This window comes from Peromyscus maniculatus, chromosome 1 (genome assembly GCF_049852395.1).
Source record: "Peromyscus maniculatus bairdii isolate BWxNUB_F1_BW_parent chromosome 1, HU_Pman_BW_mat_3.1, whole genome shotgun sequence".
In the NCBI taxonomy this organism is placed as follows: domain Eukaryota; kingdom Metazoa; phylum Chordata; class Mammalia; order Rodentia; family Cricetidae; genus Peromyscus; species Peromyscus maniculatus.
The window spans coordinates 163,348,437-163,365,263 of NC_134852.1; the positions used below are offsets into that span (position 1 = coordinate 163,348,437).

At 40.3% G+C, this 16,827-nt stretch overlaps 1 protein-coding gene across 11 annotated transcripts in view; it reads right to left on the reverse strand.

Annotated features, from left to right (window-relative positions):
* The window catches only part of LOC121820808 (membrane-spanning 4-domains subfamily A member 12-like), a 44,029-nt gene that overhangs the window by 13,548 nt on the left and 13,654 nt on the right, over positions 1-16,827 (reverse strand). For 8 of the 11 annotated variants that reach the window (XM_076560069.1, XM_042261041.2, XM_042261050.2 and 5 more), the window contains 2 exons: positions 13,923-14,032; positions 1,898-2,041 (listed from right to left, as the gene is read on the reverse strand). In XM_076560069.1, the coding sequence (XP_076416184.1) occupies positions 1,898-2,041; positions 13,923-13,982 (204 nt within the window). In that variant the 5' untranslated portion in view covers positions 13,983-14,032. The remainder of the gene's footprint in view (positions 1-1,897; positions 2,042-13,922; positions 14,033-16,827) is intronic. The other 3 variants (XM_042261081.2, XM_042261076.2, XM_042261086.2) reach the window with 1 other exon arrangement.

The following is a 16,827-nucleotide window of genomic DNA, read 5'->3' on the forward strand; positions in this document are numbered from 1 at the left end:
GCTCAGGATGATCCATTCCCCCAACAGATTCTATTCCTAACACCAGTGTCATTCTGATGCTTAGAGTATCCCTGGATTTTAGGAAGAAAGTGGTATTAAAATGAAAAAGTTATTTTGGTTCTAAGGGATTCCCTAAAAAAATCTTTTTCTCTATTAGAGAGATGAAAAGACATTCAAAAGTTGTTTATTGTTCATGAGATCAGCATGTAGGTGATGGCACTCAGGAATTTCTCAATAATTTTATGAGGGGCAAATTGTGGATCCTTGGCTTGCTTTGATGGTCAGTTAGCAAGTCAATGACCTGAAGTATTAGAAAATAAGATGGCTAGAATGGCATCTCTCACTCACAGGAATCCTTTCCCTCATAATAGTCTAGGAGAAAAACCCATCCCTGAAAAATGGTTTCAGGAAACATTTGATCAAATGGCTTTATTTTATTTTATTTATTTATGGCTATTTTCCTCAAGTACTGTGATGTCTGTGACCTACTAGAACTAGCTGAAAGTATGATTATTTGTGGATTATTGAGAATTAACTTTTTTCCTGTGGTATGCATTCCATTTGCTTGCAGCACTTACAAAAGATGACTTAAATTTCCTAAGAAGGATATTAAGAATCTCCCAGTCCAGGAGGATACAACCTGTTACGAAAGCAGAGGCACCTTACCTTGGTCTAAAGAAAACTTGGTCATTTTATTGTGGTGCACTCTGTCAGAGTTACTTAAACTCTGCAGAACTTGGCTTCCTGGTTTATAAAGTGGGATGTGAAGAGCTACTGTATTTGATCCTTGTGGCAATAGGCAAAATGAGGTTGAAGTGCTATTGGAAAATGCATGATGCAGTGATAGACACATCATTGAATTTTGTTTGTGAGTAATTTCTTCCATAAGCTTCCTGTTTATGTCTTGGGCTTAGGGTCCCTTCTAGATATTTTGCAATTGGAGACTTGTTGTACCATTCCAGTTTAAGTCATCGATTTTTACTGTACACACCTCTTTCTACAAAGTTGTCAGTTTTGCAATGCCTTTAGAGGTGAGTCCTTGGAGGAAATGTCTGCCAATCAAAGAAGTGAATGTCAGACCTCTGCTGAGTGAAATGTCTACTTGTATGTCTCAGAAGCCTTTCCACAAAGCTCAGGGACTGGGCTCCACTCAGACCTCTACTCTTTCAAAGCTCCATTTTGGTAGAGGAGAACAAGAAGGTGGGGAAGGATTTAGGAAATCTGTTCTCTGTGAAGAAGCTCATCCTTAGGTTAAGCTCTCTGCTTCTAGAGATTTGCTGTTACAGGGGAGTCAGTTGTGCCACAAGGCCACATGACTTCCGCATAAATGACCCTTGATCAACAGATTTCTTCTGGATTGAGTGCGTCTGTGAACTAAGATGGCTGGGGCAATCAGAGCTTTGGGCTTTCCCCAGTATAACTACTTTTAATTGGGCATGCTCCATGTGGACATTTTGATAAATTCACCCAAGAAATTGTTAGAATATCAATTTTAGGGATCTCTATTTAATTCTCCTCAACTCCTCTTGGGCCTCCAAGGCTCTTTTTTTCTTTTCCCTTAGGTAATTTTTCCAAAAATTGCCTCTAGTTCTTTAGACATTAAACTCATGCTTTTGGATCTTCACCCTGAAAAGAACGACCTTATAGTTGTTGTATAAACAGCCCTGCCCTTTGTGAGTCTTCTGAATAATAGTCCTTTGAAATCTTTTTTACCTGTACATCCTAGCCTCTTGAGATACTTACCAAAACAGGAGACAAACACAAAAAACAACTCTTTCAGGCTCAAATGAGCACTGGAAATCAGTGATTGAGTCTAGTACACTGTTGACCACAGCATACTTTAATCAATCAATTAGGACCAAATAAATAGAAATCAGCAATGCCACAGTTTACTCACAAATGATCCAGACACCAACATGTAAAAGATGATAACAGTCATACCGACAGGACCGACACTGTATTGTTCTTCCTCTAGATTGTACAAAAAGACCCAGAGCATCCCCAGTGCACTGTGAATTAGGCCAAACATTATTTGTGCAGCCTGTGAGAAGAGAAAGCCAATGTTATTATTCAAAGTGAATCTACTAAGGACTGTTTCAGTCTGTGTGGCTCTGTATATTAGTATATTAGTCAAGGCTCTCCAGAGAAAAACAATCAATAAGATGCTGGTTCTAGTCTCTGCAGGATATTGATGTAGTCATGGAGACCACAGACACCATTCCACTGTGATATCAAACCGTCTGCTTCAGGACAGTGAGTGTTCACTATCTCTGAGTATTGAAAGATTACATGTCAAGGAGGAACCCAGGTGGAGACTGTTGTGGCAGCCACTGTTGGATGGTTTGCATCTTCTTCGCTTGAATGAGAAGGATTTTATTTAACAGCAGGCTTCAAGGACAATTATTTTGAATTTGTAGGTGGTTCTAGTTAAATGAGAAGCAGAGACCTATTGACCTGTCTTTCTCAGAAGGACGCCATGGCTAAAAGGAGAACTGCTGACCCTGGGGATCTGAAAGTCTCTTTCTGAGTACTGTTCTCCCTCCTAGGCTGGATCTTAAGGCAGACTTTAGCAAAAAGATCTCTTGTTCTTCACCCACAAAACCAGCTAGGGACATTTGGCCTCTCCTTACTTCTTTCTCTCTTCTCCTCTTATCTGGGTCTTGAACTTTGGTTCTCCTTGTCCTACCCATTCCCACATCCAGGGTTGACCTTTGCCACTGGAGACTAAGCCAGTCTAGGCCTTGTTTTAAAAAAATAGTATTCATAAAGTCCAAAAACCAGATAAGGACCTATGGAACTGAGATAAAGATGGGGAAAGAGGTGGGTTGGTACTGTGCTAGTTAGTTTTTTTTTTTGTCAACTTGAAACTGGAGTCCAATGAGAAGAAGTACCCTAAGGTTTCCCAAGACACTGGCCTGTAGGGTAGCATGTGGGACATTTTCTTGATTTATGATTGATGTGGAGAGACCACTTCTGATCAAGTATTCCTGGAGTATATAAGAAAGTGGGTTGAGCCAGGTGGTGGCAGCACACGCTTTTAATCCCAGCACTCAGGAGACTGAGGCAGGTGGATCTCTGTGAGTTCAAGGCCAGCCTGATCTACAAAGCCATTTACGGGGCTGTTACACAGAGAAATCTTGTCTCAACAAAACAAAACAAAACAAAACAAAACAAAACAAAACAAAACAAAACAAAACAAAACAAAACAAAACAAAACAAAACAAAACAAAATAAAAAACAGAACAGAACAGAAAGCAGGTGGAGCAAGGCATGAAGAACAAGCCACTAAGCAGCATTCCTCCACGGCTTCTGCTCTAGCTCCTGCCTTCAAGTTCCCTGCACTGACTTCTCCTGTTGGTAGGCTGTAACCTGTAAGCCAAACAAACCCTTTCTTCCCCAAGTTGCTTTTCGTCATGTTTTTTTTTCTCCCCCTGCAGCAACAGAAAGGAAGCAAGCTAAGGCATCCACAGCACAAGCCATCCCCTCCACTTGATTGCTAAAATCCTCTCCTGAGAATGCCCTTTGTTGAGGGCTGACGTGAGATGCAAATATCTTCAATTTTCTTTGGCTTATTTCGAGATTTATTTCAAATAATGCTTTCCTAGTGTCGCTGTGGAAAAAAAATACTCCGACAAAAGCAATTTAACAAAGAAAAGGTTTCTTTTGTTTAACAGTTCAAAGGTGCAGTCCATCAGGGCAGGAAAGTCAAGGCCACAGGAACCTGAAGCAGCTGGTCATTTTACCCAGGGTCAGGAAGCAAAGAGAGAGGCATGCTTGCTTTGCTCAGTCCTCTTTCTCCATTTACACCGTGCAGAATCCTGATCAGGGAATGACACCACTCACAGCGGCCATGTCTTCCCTTCTCAATTGACATAGTCTGGCTAATCCTCGGCAGGCATGCTCAGAGGTCCCCTTCCTGAGGATTTCCTAGTCTGTCAAGTTGACAGTTAACACTATTGCACCTAGACTTGTTACCAGTTTATCAGTCTGGTTTCCTCCAAGTTTCTGACCATCTAGTTGAACCATCAAAGTTGTAGCTGTGGGTTAGTATCTGATCATACATCTTCCCATTTCTCCTATACAAAATAAGCAAGCAGGTGTAACGCTTGAAATTATACACCTTGGAAAGGTTTTCCTTCGCATTTCTCCTTCAGGGGTTATCCCAGCCAGGGGCTGTAGTATTGCAGTTATCTACTTTTGGGAGGTTCTTGGGTATCAGGCAAAATCATTTGTAAACCAGGGCTCAATTACATTTTCCTGTTAAACCTGATAACAGGGCCATCAGGCCTCAGGTAGAAGCTGGATGAGAAGAGTTAGTAAGAGCATTTGGGCTGTTTTTTCTGTCTTGTTTGCTTGGATTTGACCATAAATATATGTCCATTTGATGCTGGAGTTTTTGCTGGGAATGCCCAACTTGTGGCTTGGTGGGTTAGGTAACACCTAACTCACAATGAGCAACTCATTGTGGCTATAGGGGAAGGCCAGTTCAGGCACCCTCTCCACTATTGCTAGGAGTCTTAGCTGGGGTCATCCTTGTGGATTCCTAATTTTTTTCCATTTGCCTGCAAATTTCATGATTTCATTTTTTTTTTTTGATTTTTTGAGACAGGGTTTCTCTGTGTAGCTTTGCGCCTTTCCTGGAACTCACTTGGTAGCCCAGGCTGGCCTTGAACTCACAGAGATCCACCTGGCTCTGCCTCCCGAGTGCTGGGATTAAAGGCGTGCGCCACCACCGCCCTGCATGATTTCATTTTTTTTAAGCCACTGAATAATACTCCATTGTGTAAATGTACCACATTTTCTTTATCTATTCTTTAGCTGCATCTAGGTTGTTTCCAGGTTCTGGCTATAATGCTAATAAATAATGCTGCTATGAACATATTTGAGCAAGTGTCCTTGTGGTATGATTGCGCATCCTTTGGGTATACGCCAAAGAGAGGTATTTCTGGGTCTTGAGGTAGACTGATTCCCAGTTTTCTGAGAACCCACCATACTGATTTCCAAAGTGGCTGTACAAGTTTACACTCCCACCAGCAGTTGTCATTAATGTTTTTGAACATAGTCATTCCGACAGATGTAAGATGGTATCTCAAAGTTGTTTTAATTTGCATTTCTCTTATGGCTAAGGACATTGAGCAATTCCTGAAATGTCTTTTGGTCATTTGAGATTCTTCCTTTGAAAATACTCTGTTTAGCTCTGAAGCCCATTTTTTTAATTGGATTGTTCCTTATTTTGATGTCTAGTTTCTTGAGTTCTTTATATATTTTGGAGATCAGCCTTCTGTTAGATGTGGGGTTTGTGAAGATCTTTTCTCATTCTGTAGGCTGCCGTTTTGTCTAATTGACTGTGTCCTTTGCCTTACAGAAGATTCTCAGTTTCAGGAGGTCCCATTTATTAATTGTTCCTCTCAGTGTCTGTACTACTGGTATTATATTCAGGAAGTGATCTCCTATGCCAATGTGTTCAAGGCTACTTCCCACTTTCTCTTCTATCAGGTTAAGTGTAACTGGATTTATGTTGAGTTCTTTGATCCACTTGGACTTGAGTTTTGTGCATGGTAATATATATGAATCTCTTTGCATTTTTCTTCTGTATGCAGATGGCCTAGTCTGGTCCTATGTAGGTTCTACAGCTGTCAGTCTAAAGTTTGTGAGTTCCTAAGAGATTGGTTCAGTTGTCTCTGTAGATTTCCCCATCATGATCTTGACCCCTCTTCCCCTTGCTCATGTAATCCCTCTTCTCTCTTTTCAGCTGGACTCCCAGAGTTCATTCTGGTGCTTGGCTGTGGATCTCTGCATCTGCTTCCATCAGTTACTGGATGAAGGCTCTATGATGACAATGAGAGTATTCACCAATCTGATTACCAGGTTAGGCCTATCCAGGCAACATCTCCACTATTGCTAGTAGTCTAATCTGGGGTCATTTTTGTGGATTCTTGGGAATTTCCCTAGTACCAGGTTTTAGCCTTACCCCATAATATTTCCCTCTATCAAGATATCTCTTTCATTGCTCTCCCACTCTCTCCCTCCCCCAGCCTAACCATACCATTTCCTTATGTTCTCATCCCCCATACCCTTCCCTCTATTGCCCCCCTTGTCCCTGTTTACTCATGGAGATCTCATCTGTTTCCCCTTCCAAAGGTGATCCATGAGTTCCTCTTAGGGTCTTCCTTGTTTCCTAGCTTCTCTGGAGCTGTGGGTTGTAGTCTGATTATCCTTTGCTTTACATCTAGTATCCACTTATGAGTGAGTATAGACCACATTTGTCTTTGTGAGTCTGGGTTACCTCACTCAGGATGGTGTTTTCTAGATCCACCTGTTTGCCTGCAAATTTCAGCATTTTTTTTATATGCCAACATCTGGTTATGCCAGCACCATTTGTTGAAGATGCTTTCTTTTTTCCATTGTATAATTTTGGCTTCTTTGTAAAAAAATCAGGTGTTCATAGGTGTGTGGATTAATGTCAGGGTCTTCAATTCAATTCCATTGATCCACATGTCTGTTTTTATGCCAATACCAAGCTGTTTTCATTACTATAGCTCTATAGTAGAGCTTAAAGTCAGGGATGGTGATGACTTAGGAACTTCCTTTATTTACAGGATTGTTTTGGCTATCCTGGGTTTTTTGTTTTTCCATATGAAGTTGAGTATTGTTCTTTTGAGGTCTGTGAAGAATGGTGTTAGGATTTTGATGAGGATTGCATTGAATTTGTAGAACACTTTTGGTAAGATTGCCATTTTTTATTATGTTAATCCTATCTATCCAAGAGCATGGGAGATCTTTCCATTTTCTGATATCTTCTTCCATTTCTTTCTTCAAAGACTTAAAGTTCTTGTCATGCAGTTTTTCACTTGCTTGGTTTGAGTTACTCCAAGATATTTTATGTTATTTGTGACTACCATAAATGGTGATGCTTCTCTAACTTCTTTCTCAGGCAATTTATCATTTGTATATAGGAAGGCTACTGATTTTTTTTTCTGAGTTGATCTTGTATCCTGGCACATCTTTGAAGGTGTTAACCAGCTATAGGAGTTCCCTGGTAGAATTTTTGGAGTCACTTATATATACTATCATATCATCTGCAAATTGTGAAAGTTTGACATCTTCTTTTCCAATTTGTACCCCCTTGATCTCCTTTTATTGTCTTACTGCTCTAGTTAGAACTTCAAGTACTATATTGAATAGACACGGAGAGAGTGAACAGCCTTGTCTTGTTCCTGATTTTAGTGGAATCACTTTGAGTTTTTTTCCATTTAGTTTCATGTTGGCTGTTGGCTTGCTGTAAATTGCCTTTATTATGTTTAGGAATGTTCCTTGTATTCCTGATCCCCCCAAGACCTTTATCATGAAGGGGTATTGAATTTTGTCAAAGGCTTTTCCAGCTTTTAATGAGATGATCATGTGTTTTTTTTTCTTTCAGTTTGTTTATATGGTGGATTACATTGACAGATTATCATATGTTGAACCATCCCTGTATCTCTGGGATAAAGCCCATTTGATTATGATGAATGATTTTTTTTTTGATGTGTTCTTGAATTTGGTTTGCCAGTACTTTATTGAGTATTTTTGCTTCAATGTTCGTGAGGGAGTTTGGTCTGTAATTCTTTCTTTGTTGTATCTTTGTGTGGTTTGGGTATTAGGTAACTGTAGCCTTGTAAAAAGAGTTTGACAGTGTTCCTTCTGTTTCTATTGTGTGTAACAATTTTAGGGGTATTAGCTCTTCTTTGAAATTCTGGTAGAAGTATGTGTTGAAACCATCTGGCCCTGGAATTCTTTTGGTTTGGAGACTTTTAATAACTTCTTCTATTTCCTTAGGGGTTATAGGTCCATTTAAATTGTTTATCTTGTCTTGATTTCATTTTTGTATGTGGTACCTGGAGGGAAAGGGGGCTGGCTAAAGAAACCCACCCTGACCCTGGAGCCCAGAACTAGGGAAAGATGGCTCTGATAAGGTCAATGAAAGACATAGTTTGGCTCAGTCAGATCAGAGCCTTTTTTGCCCCTGGCCAACTGACTTATGAAACCATCCAATCACAGAGCATGACAGTAGAACATGCTAAGTCAACCCCTGGTTGACTCCACCCCCAAGACATCGTGTGTAAACTGCCCTGCCTGGTCAGTTAGAAAAAAAGCTGTTTTCTCCACCCTGGTAAAGGCAGTTACTTTCCTGTACTCTTCCTTCCCAAATAAATCTCTTTTTCAAGAGTTTAGAATGTGAAGATCTTTATTCACTGGTGTAGAGAAGATCCTTGCTGAGATGTCCTCTAATGGATAAAATAAGGGAGAGCTGAAAGAGCAGGGCAAGGAGGAGTTGGACAGAAGATCTTTGCTGAGATCCTGCTGTGGGATGGTCTGTATATCAAATGCTCTGATTGGTCAGTAAATAAAACACTTATTGGTCAGTGACCAGGCAGGAAGTATAGGTGGGACTAACAGAGAGGAGAATTGAGAGAACGGGAAGGTGGGAGGAGACACTGCCAAGCTGTCGCCATGACAAGCAGCATGTGAAGATGCCGGTAAGCCATGAACCAAGTGGCAAAGTATAGATTTATGGAAATGGATTAATTTAAGCTATAAGAACAGTTAGCAAGAAGCCTGCCACGGCCATACAGTTTGTAAGCAATATAAGTTTCTGTGTTTACTTGGTTGGGTCTGAGCGGCTGTGGGACTGGTGGGTGACTGAGATTTGTCCTGACTGTGGGCAAGGCAGGAAAACTATAGTTACAAGATCCCTTAGTGGACTGAGTGAGAGAGCTGAAAAGTAACACTTTTCTCTGGAGCCAGCTGGAGGAGATTGCTACATTTCTGCAGGGGTTTCCCCTTTTGCAGAGTGAAGCAAAAGAAGCAACATCCTAGGCCGGAGAAGCAGAGCTCTGCTAGGAAGCCCCCTTAAGTGGGGCCTGAGCAAAACTCAGCTGTAGTGGCTCTCCAGGAGAGGAACACGATTGCTATATCTCACGGGGAGACCATCCCCCATCACACCAGGTATACCCTGACTTTCCCGAAGAGTCAGGATACCAATCCCTTCTGAAGCAGTTTCAGGCCTGACTCTCCCAAGAAGTCAGAAAAATTTTCCTTCCAGGGTTGGGCTGCTTCTTTGCAGTTCTAGCCCTCAGGCCTGTGTTAAACAGCTCCAGGTGTCTGGGACACCTTCAGGGCAGAGCTGTTGTTCTGAGTAGCTCAAGGTGTCTGGGATACCCCCTCCAGGGCTGAACTGTCTTCTTGCAGTTCCAGCCATCAGAGATGTCCTAAGCAGCTCAAGGTGTTATCTGACTCCCCAGATAGTCAGGACACCTTTTCCAGAGTTGCAAAACCTACAGTACCTATTAAGAAAATTGTCCATTTCTTTTAGATTTTCCAATTTTGTGGAGTACAGGTTTTCAAAATATGACCTAATGATTCACTGGATTTCCTCAGTGTCTGTTGTTATGTACCCCCTTTTATTTCTGATTTTGTTAATTTGGATTCTCTCTCTCTCTCTCTCTCTCTCTCTCTCTCTCTCTCTCTCTCTCTCTCTCTCTCTCTCTCTGCCTTTTGGTTAGTTTGGATAAGGGTTTGTCTATCTTGTAGATTTACTCAAAGAACTAACTCTTTGTTTTGTTGATTTTTTTTGTATTGTTCTCTTTGTTTCCGTTTTGTTGATTTCAGCCCTGAGGTTGATATTTTCTGTCATTTACTCCTCCTGAATGAGTTTGCTTCGGTTTGTTCTAGAGGTTTCAGGTGTGATGTTAAGTTGCTAGTATGAGATTTCTCCAAATTCTTTTTTTTGTTTTTTTGTTTTTTTTGTTTTGTTTTTCGAGACAGGGTTTCTCTATGTAGCTTTGTGCCTTTCCTGGAACTCACTTGGTAGCCCAGGCTGGCCTCGAACTCACAGAGATCCGTCTGCCTCTGCCTCCCGAGTGCTGGGATTAAAGGCGTGCGCCACCACCGCCCAGCTGAGATTTCTCCAAATTCTTTATGTGGGCACTTAATGCTATGGACTTTCATCTTAGCACTGTTTTCAAAGTGTCCCATAACTTTGGGTATGTTGTGCATTCATTCTCATTGAGTTCTGGGAAGTCTTTAACTTCTTTCTTCATTTCTTCCTTGACTCAGTGGTAATTCAGTTGAGAGTTGTTCAGTTTCCATGAGTTTGTAGGCTTTCTGTAATTTGTGTCATTGTTAAATTCTAACTTTAAGCCACAGTGATCTGATAAGATACAGGGGGTTATTCCAAATGTTTTTGTATCTGCTGAGATTTGTCTTGTAACTGAGTATATGCTCAATTTTAGAGAATGTTCCATGAGATGCTGAGAAGAAGTTATATTCTTTTGTGTCTGGGTGAAATGTTCTATAGATGTCTGTTAAGTCCACTTGAGGCATAACATCTGTTAGTTCCTTTATTTCTCTGTTATGTTTCTTTCTGGCAAACCTGTCCATTGGTGAGAGTGGGGTGCTGAAGTCTCCCACTATTAGTGTGTGGGGTTTGATGTGTGGTTTAAGCTTTAATAATGTTTGTTTTACAAATGTGGATGCCCTTGTATTGGGGCATAAATGTTCAGAATTGAGACTTCATCTTGATGGAGTTTTCCTATAATAAAAGAGAAATATCCTTCTCCATCTCTTTTGATTAATTTTAACTTGAAGTCTATTTTGTTAGATATTAGGATACCAGCTTGCTTCTTAGATCCATTTGAATGGAAAATCTTTTCTCTACCCTTTACTCTGTCTTTGAAGTTGAGGTATTCTTCTTGTATGCAGCAGAAGGATGGATCCTGTTTTTGTATCCATTCTGTTAGCCTGTGTCTTTTTATAGGCGAATTGAATCCATTGATATTAAGTGATATTAATGATCAGTGATTTTTAATTCCTGTTATTTTTTGGTTTTGGTAGTGGTGGTGGCAGTGTGTGTGTGTGAATGTTTCCCTTCTTTGGGTTTTGCTGATATGAGATTATCTATTGCCTATGTTTTTGTAGGTGCAGCTAACTTCCTTGAGTTGGAATTTTCCTTCTACTACTTTCTGTAGAGCTGGATTTGTGGATAGGTATTGTTTAAATCTGGTTTTGTCATGGAATATATTGTTTTCTCCATCCCATCTATAGTGATTGAAAGTTTTGCTGGTTATAGTAGTCTGAGTGGTTTCTTAGTGTCTGCAAAATGTCTGTCCAGGACCTTCTGGCTTTCAGAGTCTCCATTGAGTAGTTGGGTGTAATTCTGATAGGTCTGTCTTTATATTTAACTTGGCCTTTTTTTTTTCCTTTTGCAGCTCATAATATTCTTTCTTTATTCTGTATGTTTAGTGTTTTGATTATTATGTGGTGAGGGGACTTTTTCTCCTTTGGTTCAGTCTATTTGGTGTTCTGTAAGCTTCTTGTACCTTCACAGGCATGTCCTTCTTTAGGTTGGGAAAGTTTTCTTCTATGGATTTTGTTGAATTTATTTTCTGTGCCTTTGAGCTGGAATTCCCCTTCTTCCATCCCTATTATTATTAGGTTTAGTCTTTACATGGTGTTCCAGATTTTGTGGATGTTTGTACTAAGAATTTGTTGGATTTAACATTTTCTTTGGCTGATTAATCTATTTTCTCTATTGTATCTTCGATGCCTGAGATTCTCTCTTCCATCTTTTGTATTCTGCTGGAGAGGCTTGCATCTATAGTTCCTGTTTGTTTACCCAGATTTTTCCATTTGCAGGACTTTCTTGGTTTGTGTTTTCTTTATTACCATTATTTCAATTTTCAAGTCTTGAACTATTTCTTTCACCTGTTTGTTTTTTTCTTGGCTTTCTTTAAGGAATTTATTGATTTCTTCCAATTTTTTTGTTTGCTTTTTCCTTGATTTCTTTAAGGGGATTTTTCATTTCCTTCTTAATGGCCTCTATCATCTTCATAAAGTTATTTTTAAGGTCATTTTCTTCTGTTTCATCTGTGTTGGGATGTTCAGGTCTTGCTATTGTAGAACAAATAGGTTCTAGTGGTGCCATATTGCTCTTTATGTTGTTGAATGTATTCTTACACTGCTGTCTACTCATATGGGTTGGGGTAGTTATAGGTATAGGAGTTTCTTCCTCCAATCAGTGCCTCCGGGGCCTCTGATGCCATCGGGGATGGTTCCCGTCTTATATTTTGATTGGATAATTGAGGTCATTAATATTTAAAAATTTTATTGAAATGTTTGTATTAATTGCAATCATCATTTTATTGACTCTTGGTGTTGTGTTTTCAGTAGTACTTGATAATTATGGCTTCATATTTCCTTTTACAGTCTCTATGTTATGCTCATTCCTCTCATCAGTCCAAAATATTACTTCCTGTATTTTCTTTAGCTTTGGTTTATTAGATATAATTTTTAAAGGCTATTTATGTTATAGAAAGTTTTTCTTTCTCATTCAATAATGGCTGGTGGTTTTACTGGGAATATTAGTATAGGCTATATGACATGGTCTTTTAGGGGCTGAATGTTTTGTTTCAGTCTCTTCTGGCTTTCAAAGTTTGGAATGCTTTACTCCAGGCTCTTCTGACTTTCAAAGTTTCCATTGAGAAATCAACTGTTAATCTGGTAGATTTTTCTTTGTATGTGAGTTGTTTTTCTCTTTAACTTTCAACATACTTTCTTTGTTATTTATACTTATTATTTTAACTATGGTGTGCCATGGGGATTTTCTTTTCTGTTATTGCCTCTTTGGTATTCTGTACACTTTTTGTATCTGTATTGGTGTGTCTTTCTTTAGTTTGGGGAAGTTTTCTTATATGATATTGCTGAAGACCTGGTTTATTCCATTGACTTTGGATTCTCCTCCTTCATCTATGCTTATAATTTGAAAGTTTTTTTTCACAGTGTCACACATTTATATAGGTCTGGTACATTTTAGAAAGAAGATATAATTAATCTTCCATATTGTTTATATTTTTGTGGTGAGATCTGGGCATGAGAACTTCTTTTGTTAGTTTTAAGTCAGATATGGGCAGAGAAGATTGGGATAGAAGACAGGATGTGTGCGTGGCTTGGGCCTAGAGGTTGAAAATAGCTTAGGTGGTGGAATGGAGCCAGGTAGACGTAGGAGAATGGGCTGGTGTACAGGATGTACCTGTTAGTCTAAGCCTTGAGTGTAGGGGTGGATCTATATGAGTGGAATTTTTGGATGTGGTGTGGGGGAGACCTGTGTATTGGGGGTTAGGTAGGGTAAGTCCTGGCAGAGTAGTAGAGGTTGGTTATGGCACAGGTAGGGGTGGCAAGACTCATCCAGGGTACTGGATATGGGACTCAAGCTAGATCTAGTGGGTTGGGGAGGGTGCATATATGGGGAGTGTCTAATAGAGTCATTGGGTTGGATTCTGGAGAAGGATGTGGAAGATCTGGCTGGGTAGAGAGGTTGGATAGGGTGTAAGTTTTAATGCTGTTGGTTTAGACCCAAATGTTGTTCCAGATCCCATAAATATGAATGGTTATTATGGATAAGTATAGTGTTCTAAATTTGAAGAGAGCTGAGAGGGACAGTAATGCTTCACTATTTGATTTCCCTGGGGCTGAGTGTGGGGAACGGTATTGACAACACAAGACCCCAGAGTCTATACAGCGTCTTTTGGCTTTGTGTTTGAGACCACTATTTGACTTTTTATTTTGTCATCTACAAACATTGTTTTAAACCGTTTTCAAGCAAGGGTTACCAGCAAAGGCAGAAAACAAATCTCTTAAACAACTGTAACCCCAGAATATGTTGCCTAAGAACCTGGGTAGGCTGGGATAATGTTGAAGTATTTGGGAATGATGTGCAAATATTTGCTCTGTGTGTCCAACTAGCGCTGGTCTCTCTTCACTTCAAAACACATTTATCCATATTTTGAACCTCAAGGAGTTCATTATAAATGGCATCAATGCTTCTCCATATTTTTATTAGTAAAAAGTAACACTATTTATTAACTAAAATAATACTTAGTGCTTACCCCCATTGCACGTGTCTCTTCTTTTAAGATATAAGTTCTTGGTATTTTATCTTTTTGCATTTTGAGTTAGATATGGCATAAAAATTATAGAAGATGAATGGGCTGCTTTCCTGTAAAGGGATACAGAGAAAAAAGTAATACTAATTATTTCTGAAGAATGTATTTAAAATGGAAGTCCCTGTTAGACTACCATAGAATTTTTTTGGAAATAGCTTTATTTTTAAAAATGTAAATCAAGTGTCATTGATTTTTATTATGTGGTTAATTATTTTCTGGAAAAAAAACAAGAGCTACATCTCAGATTGTTCCTTCACCATGGTCTTTAATGAGATAGAGCAGATACTTTGAAAAATTAAAAAAAAGCAGTTGTGTGCTTGTATGTATGTATTTGTGTGTGTGTGTGTGTGTGTGTGTCTTTAGAAGTGAGAATAGGGTGTCAGACTTCCTGGAATTATAGCCACCGGATGTGGGTGCTAAAAACTAAAATTAGGTCCTAGCCAAGAACAGCAAGTGTTCTTAGCTACGGAACCATCTTTCAGGCCTAGAGTAGATTTTTTTTAAATATAGTTACTGTACTCTCATTGTCTTCATCTTTTCTAGGCATTGCCTGCCCCTCCTAAGTTCACTGGAGTCTTGGGTTCCTGACTGCTGTTTTTTTCTCTCTCTTAAGAACATGCCCCATGATGACATTTAGGGTATTCACCAATCTGAGTTGACTTTTTGGAGCCCAGTGCCTATAGTGGTATACCTTACACAGCCTTGGTGCAGAAAGGAGGGGCTTGGACCTCCTTCAACTGAATGTATCAGGCTCTGCTGACTCCCCATGGGAGGCGTTGCCTTGGAGGAGGTGAGACTAGGGGTTAGGTTGGGAGGAAGCCTGGGGGGGAGGTGGGAGAAGGGAAGAGAGGGGATCTGTCATTGGTATGTAAAATGAATAGAAAATTTCTTAATAATAATAATAAAAGAATATGTCCTCTCCACCATAGAACAAGTATACAGCCAATTCTAGTTAAGCCAGTGGGTGTCACAGTCAACTATGTTTAGTATGAAGGTAACACAGCCTCATTCTTGGCTGGCTTCTTGAGCAAGAAGTAGCAGAGCTCCCATGCTGCCTTATGAAAGAAGAGCAGAAGGAAGGCAATGTGTTGCATCTGGCATTAGTCATATTGCTAAAGATGAGCCTAGTAGCTTTTGACAGAGCTGACTGGTAGGTGATGGTTCAGAGAGTTGCTGCAACCAGCTTCATTATTGTCCCCAGCTAGTCCTCCTCATTTCCATATCAGAAGACTTTATACCATGTGGCTTGTAGAATCCCCCTTCACCCCATGGGAGAAGTATATCTTTCTGCCTCACTGATAATGTGTTAGACAGTGTGACATTGAGAATGACACATTGTTCCTGAGCCAAAGCCTTTTTACAACACTGGAAGTTTTCATTATCTGTTTTTCTCATTTCCCTCTCCTGTGAGGATATCACTTCTTGGGATTTTTTTTCTGTTCTTCTATGTGGATATCAGAAAGAGGACATGAGCAAGCTCACAGGCTACCACCAGCATTGAGAAAAACTCCAGGAAGTGGGAAAAGAAATGTTTGCTTTTCAGACCCTGAAATAGCACACTCACTAACACTCTGATTCTAACATTGTAGGCTATGTGGAAGGAGGGTATATGGGGAGATACATTGTCAGGAGACTGTGGGAAGGCAGAAGACTAACATTTAGAAAATAGGGGTTCATTTAAAAAATGCAAAACTAGCAAGCCCACCAGCTGGCCAGGGAAGCAGGTAGACAATTAAGCTCCAGATCTTCACTCTCCTTCTCCTCCAAATCCAATCCCCAAGTCTCCTGACCTACTTTGCAAGAGACCACCTGCTGTGGCCTCCCTTCCTCTCTGCTCCCTCCTCTGGCAGGTCACATAAATCTCCTATAGCCTCCCTCAATGTCCCATCCTTTTGTCTAAGCAGCATCTCCCACAGGCATTCCCTGGGAACCCACTACCAACACCAGTTCAGGGAAACAGGTAGCCAATCTTCAGATTTTCACTTTCCCTCTAAATCCAGTCCCCAGTCTCATCCCCAGTTCTATAGCAGACTACATGCTGTGGCTTCTTCTTCTTCTTCTTCTTCTTCTTCTTCTTCTTCTTCTTCTTCTTCTTCTTCTTCTTCTTCTCTCTCTCTCTCTCTCTCTCTCTCTCTCTCTCTCTCTCTCTTTCTCTCTCCCCATTCCCAGGGGACTGAGAAGATCCTGGGGGCAGACCCTACTTTCCTCCCTCCTGTTGACCCCTTCATCCCCCCAGCTCTATTCCTAAGTGTCAGCTACTAACATCTAAAAACTCATTCTATCTAGAAACCTCAATGGCCACACTTGGCAGGATCTCAGAAGCATTCCCTACCAGGCAACCCACAGTAACCACACTCTCTTAAGAACCAGAGAGGGCAACAGAAACCAAGGAACAAAACACCCACCCAGCAAAGACAAGACTAGATGTCAACACCTATAATTATAGTCATCCTAAACCCAGATGCCCAGATACCAGCATAGAAACACAATCAATAACAACCAAGACAATATGTCTTCATTAGAGCCCAGCTAGGAAGCTGATTTTAGCTCCGTTTTAGAATCTTTTTTCCTCAGGTTTTAGGTGGAAACTCTTGCCCCAAGTTGGGCGCCATTTGTAGCTAGAGTTTTTCTCTGGGTCCCGCCAAGCCCTGGGAGTCCTGTAGTCCACTTATAAAATAAACAAACAGATGCTTATATTACTTAAACTACTTGGCCATTAGCTCAGGCCTACCGTTGTCTAGCTCTTACTCTTATACTCAGCCCATTTCTGTTAATCTATATGTTGCCATGCATTCTGTGGCTTTACCTGCTGCCTTTACATCATGTTCCCTGGACGGTAGGCTGGCAT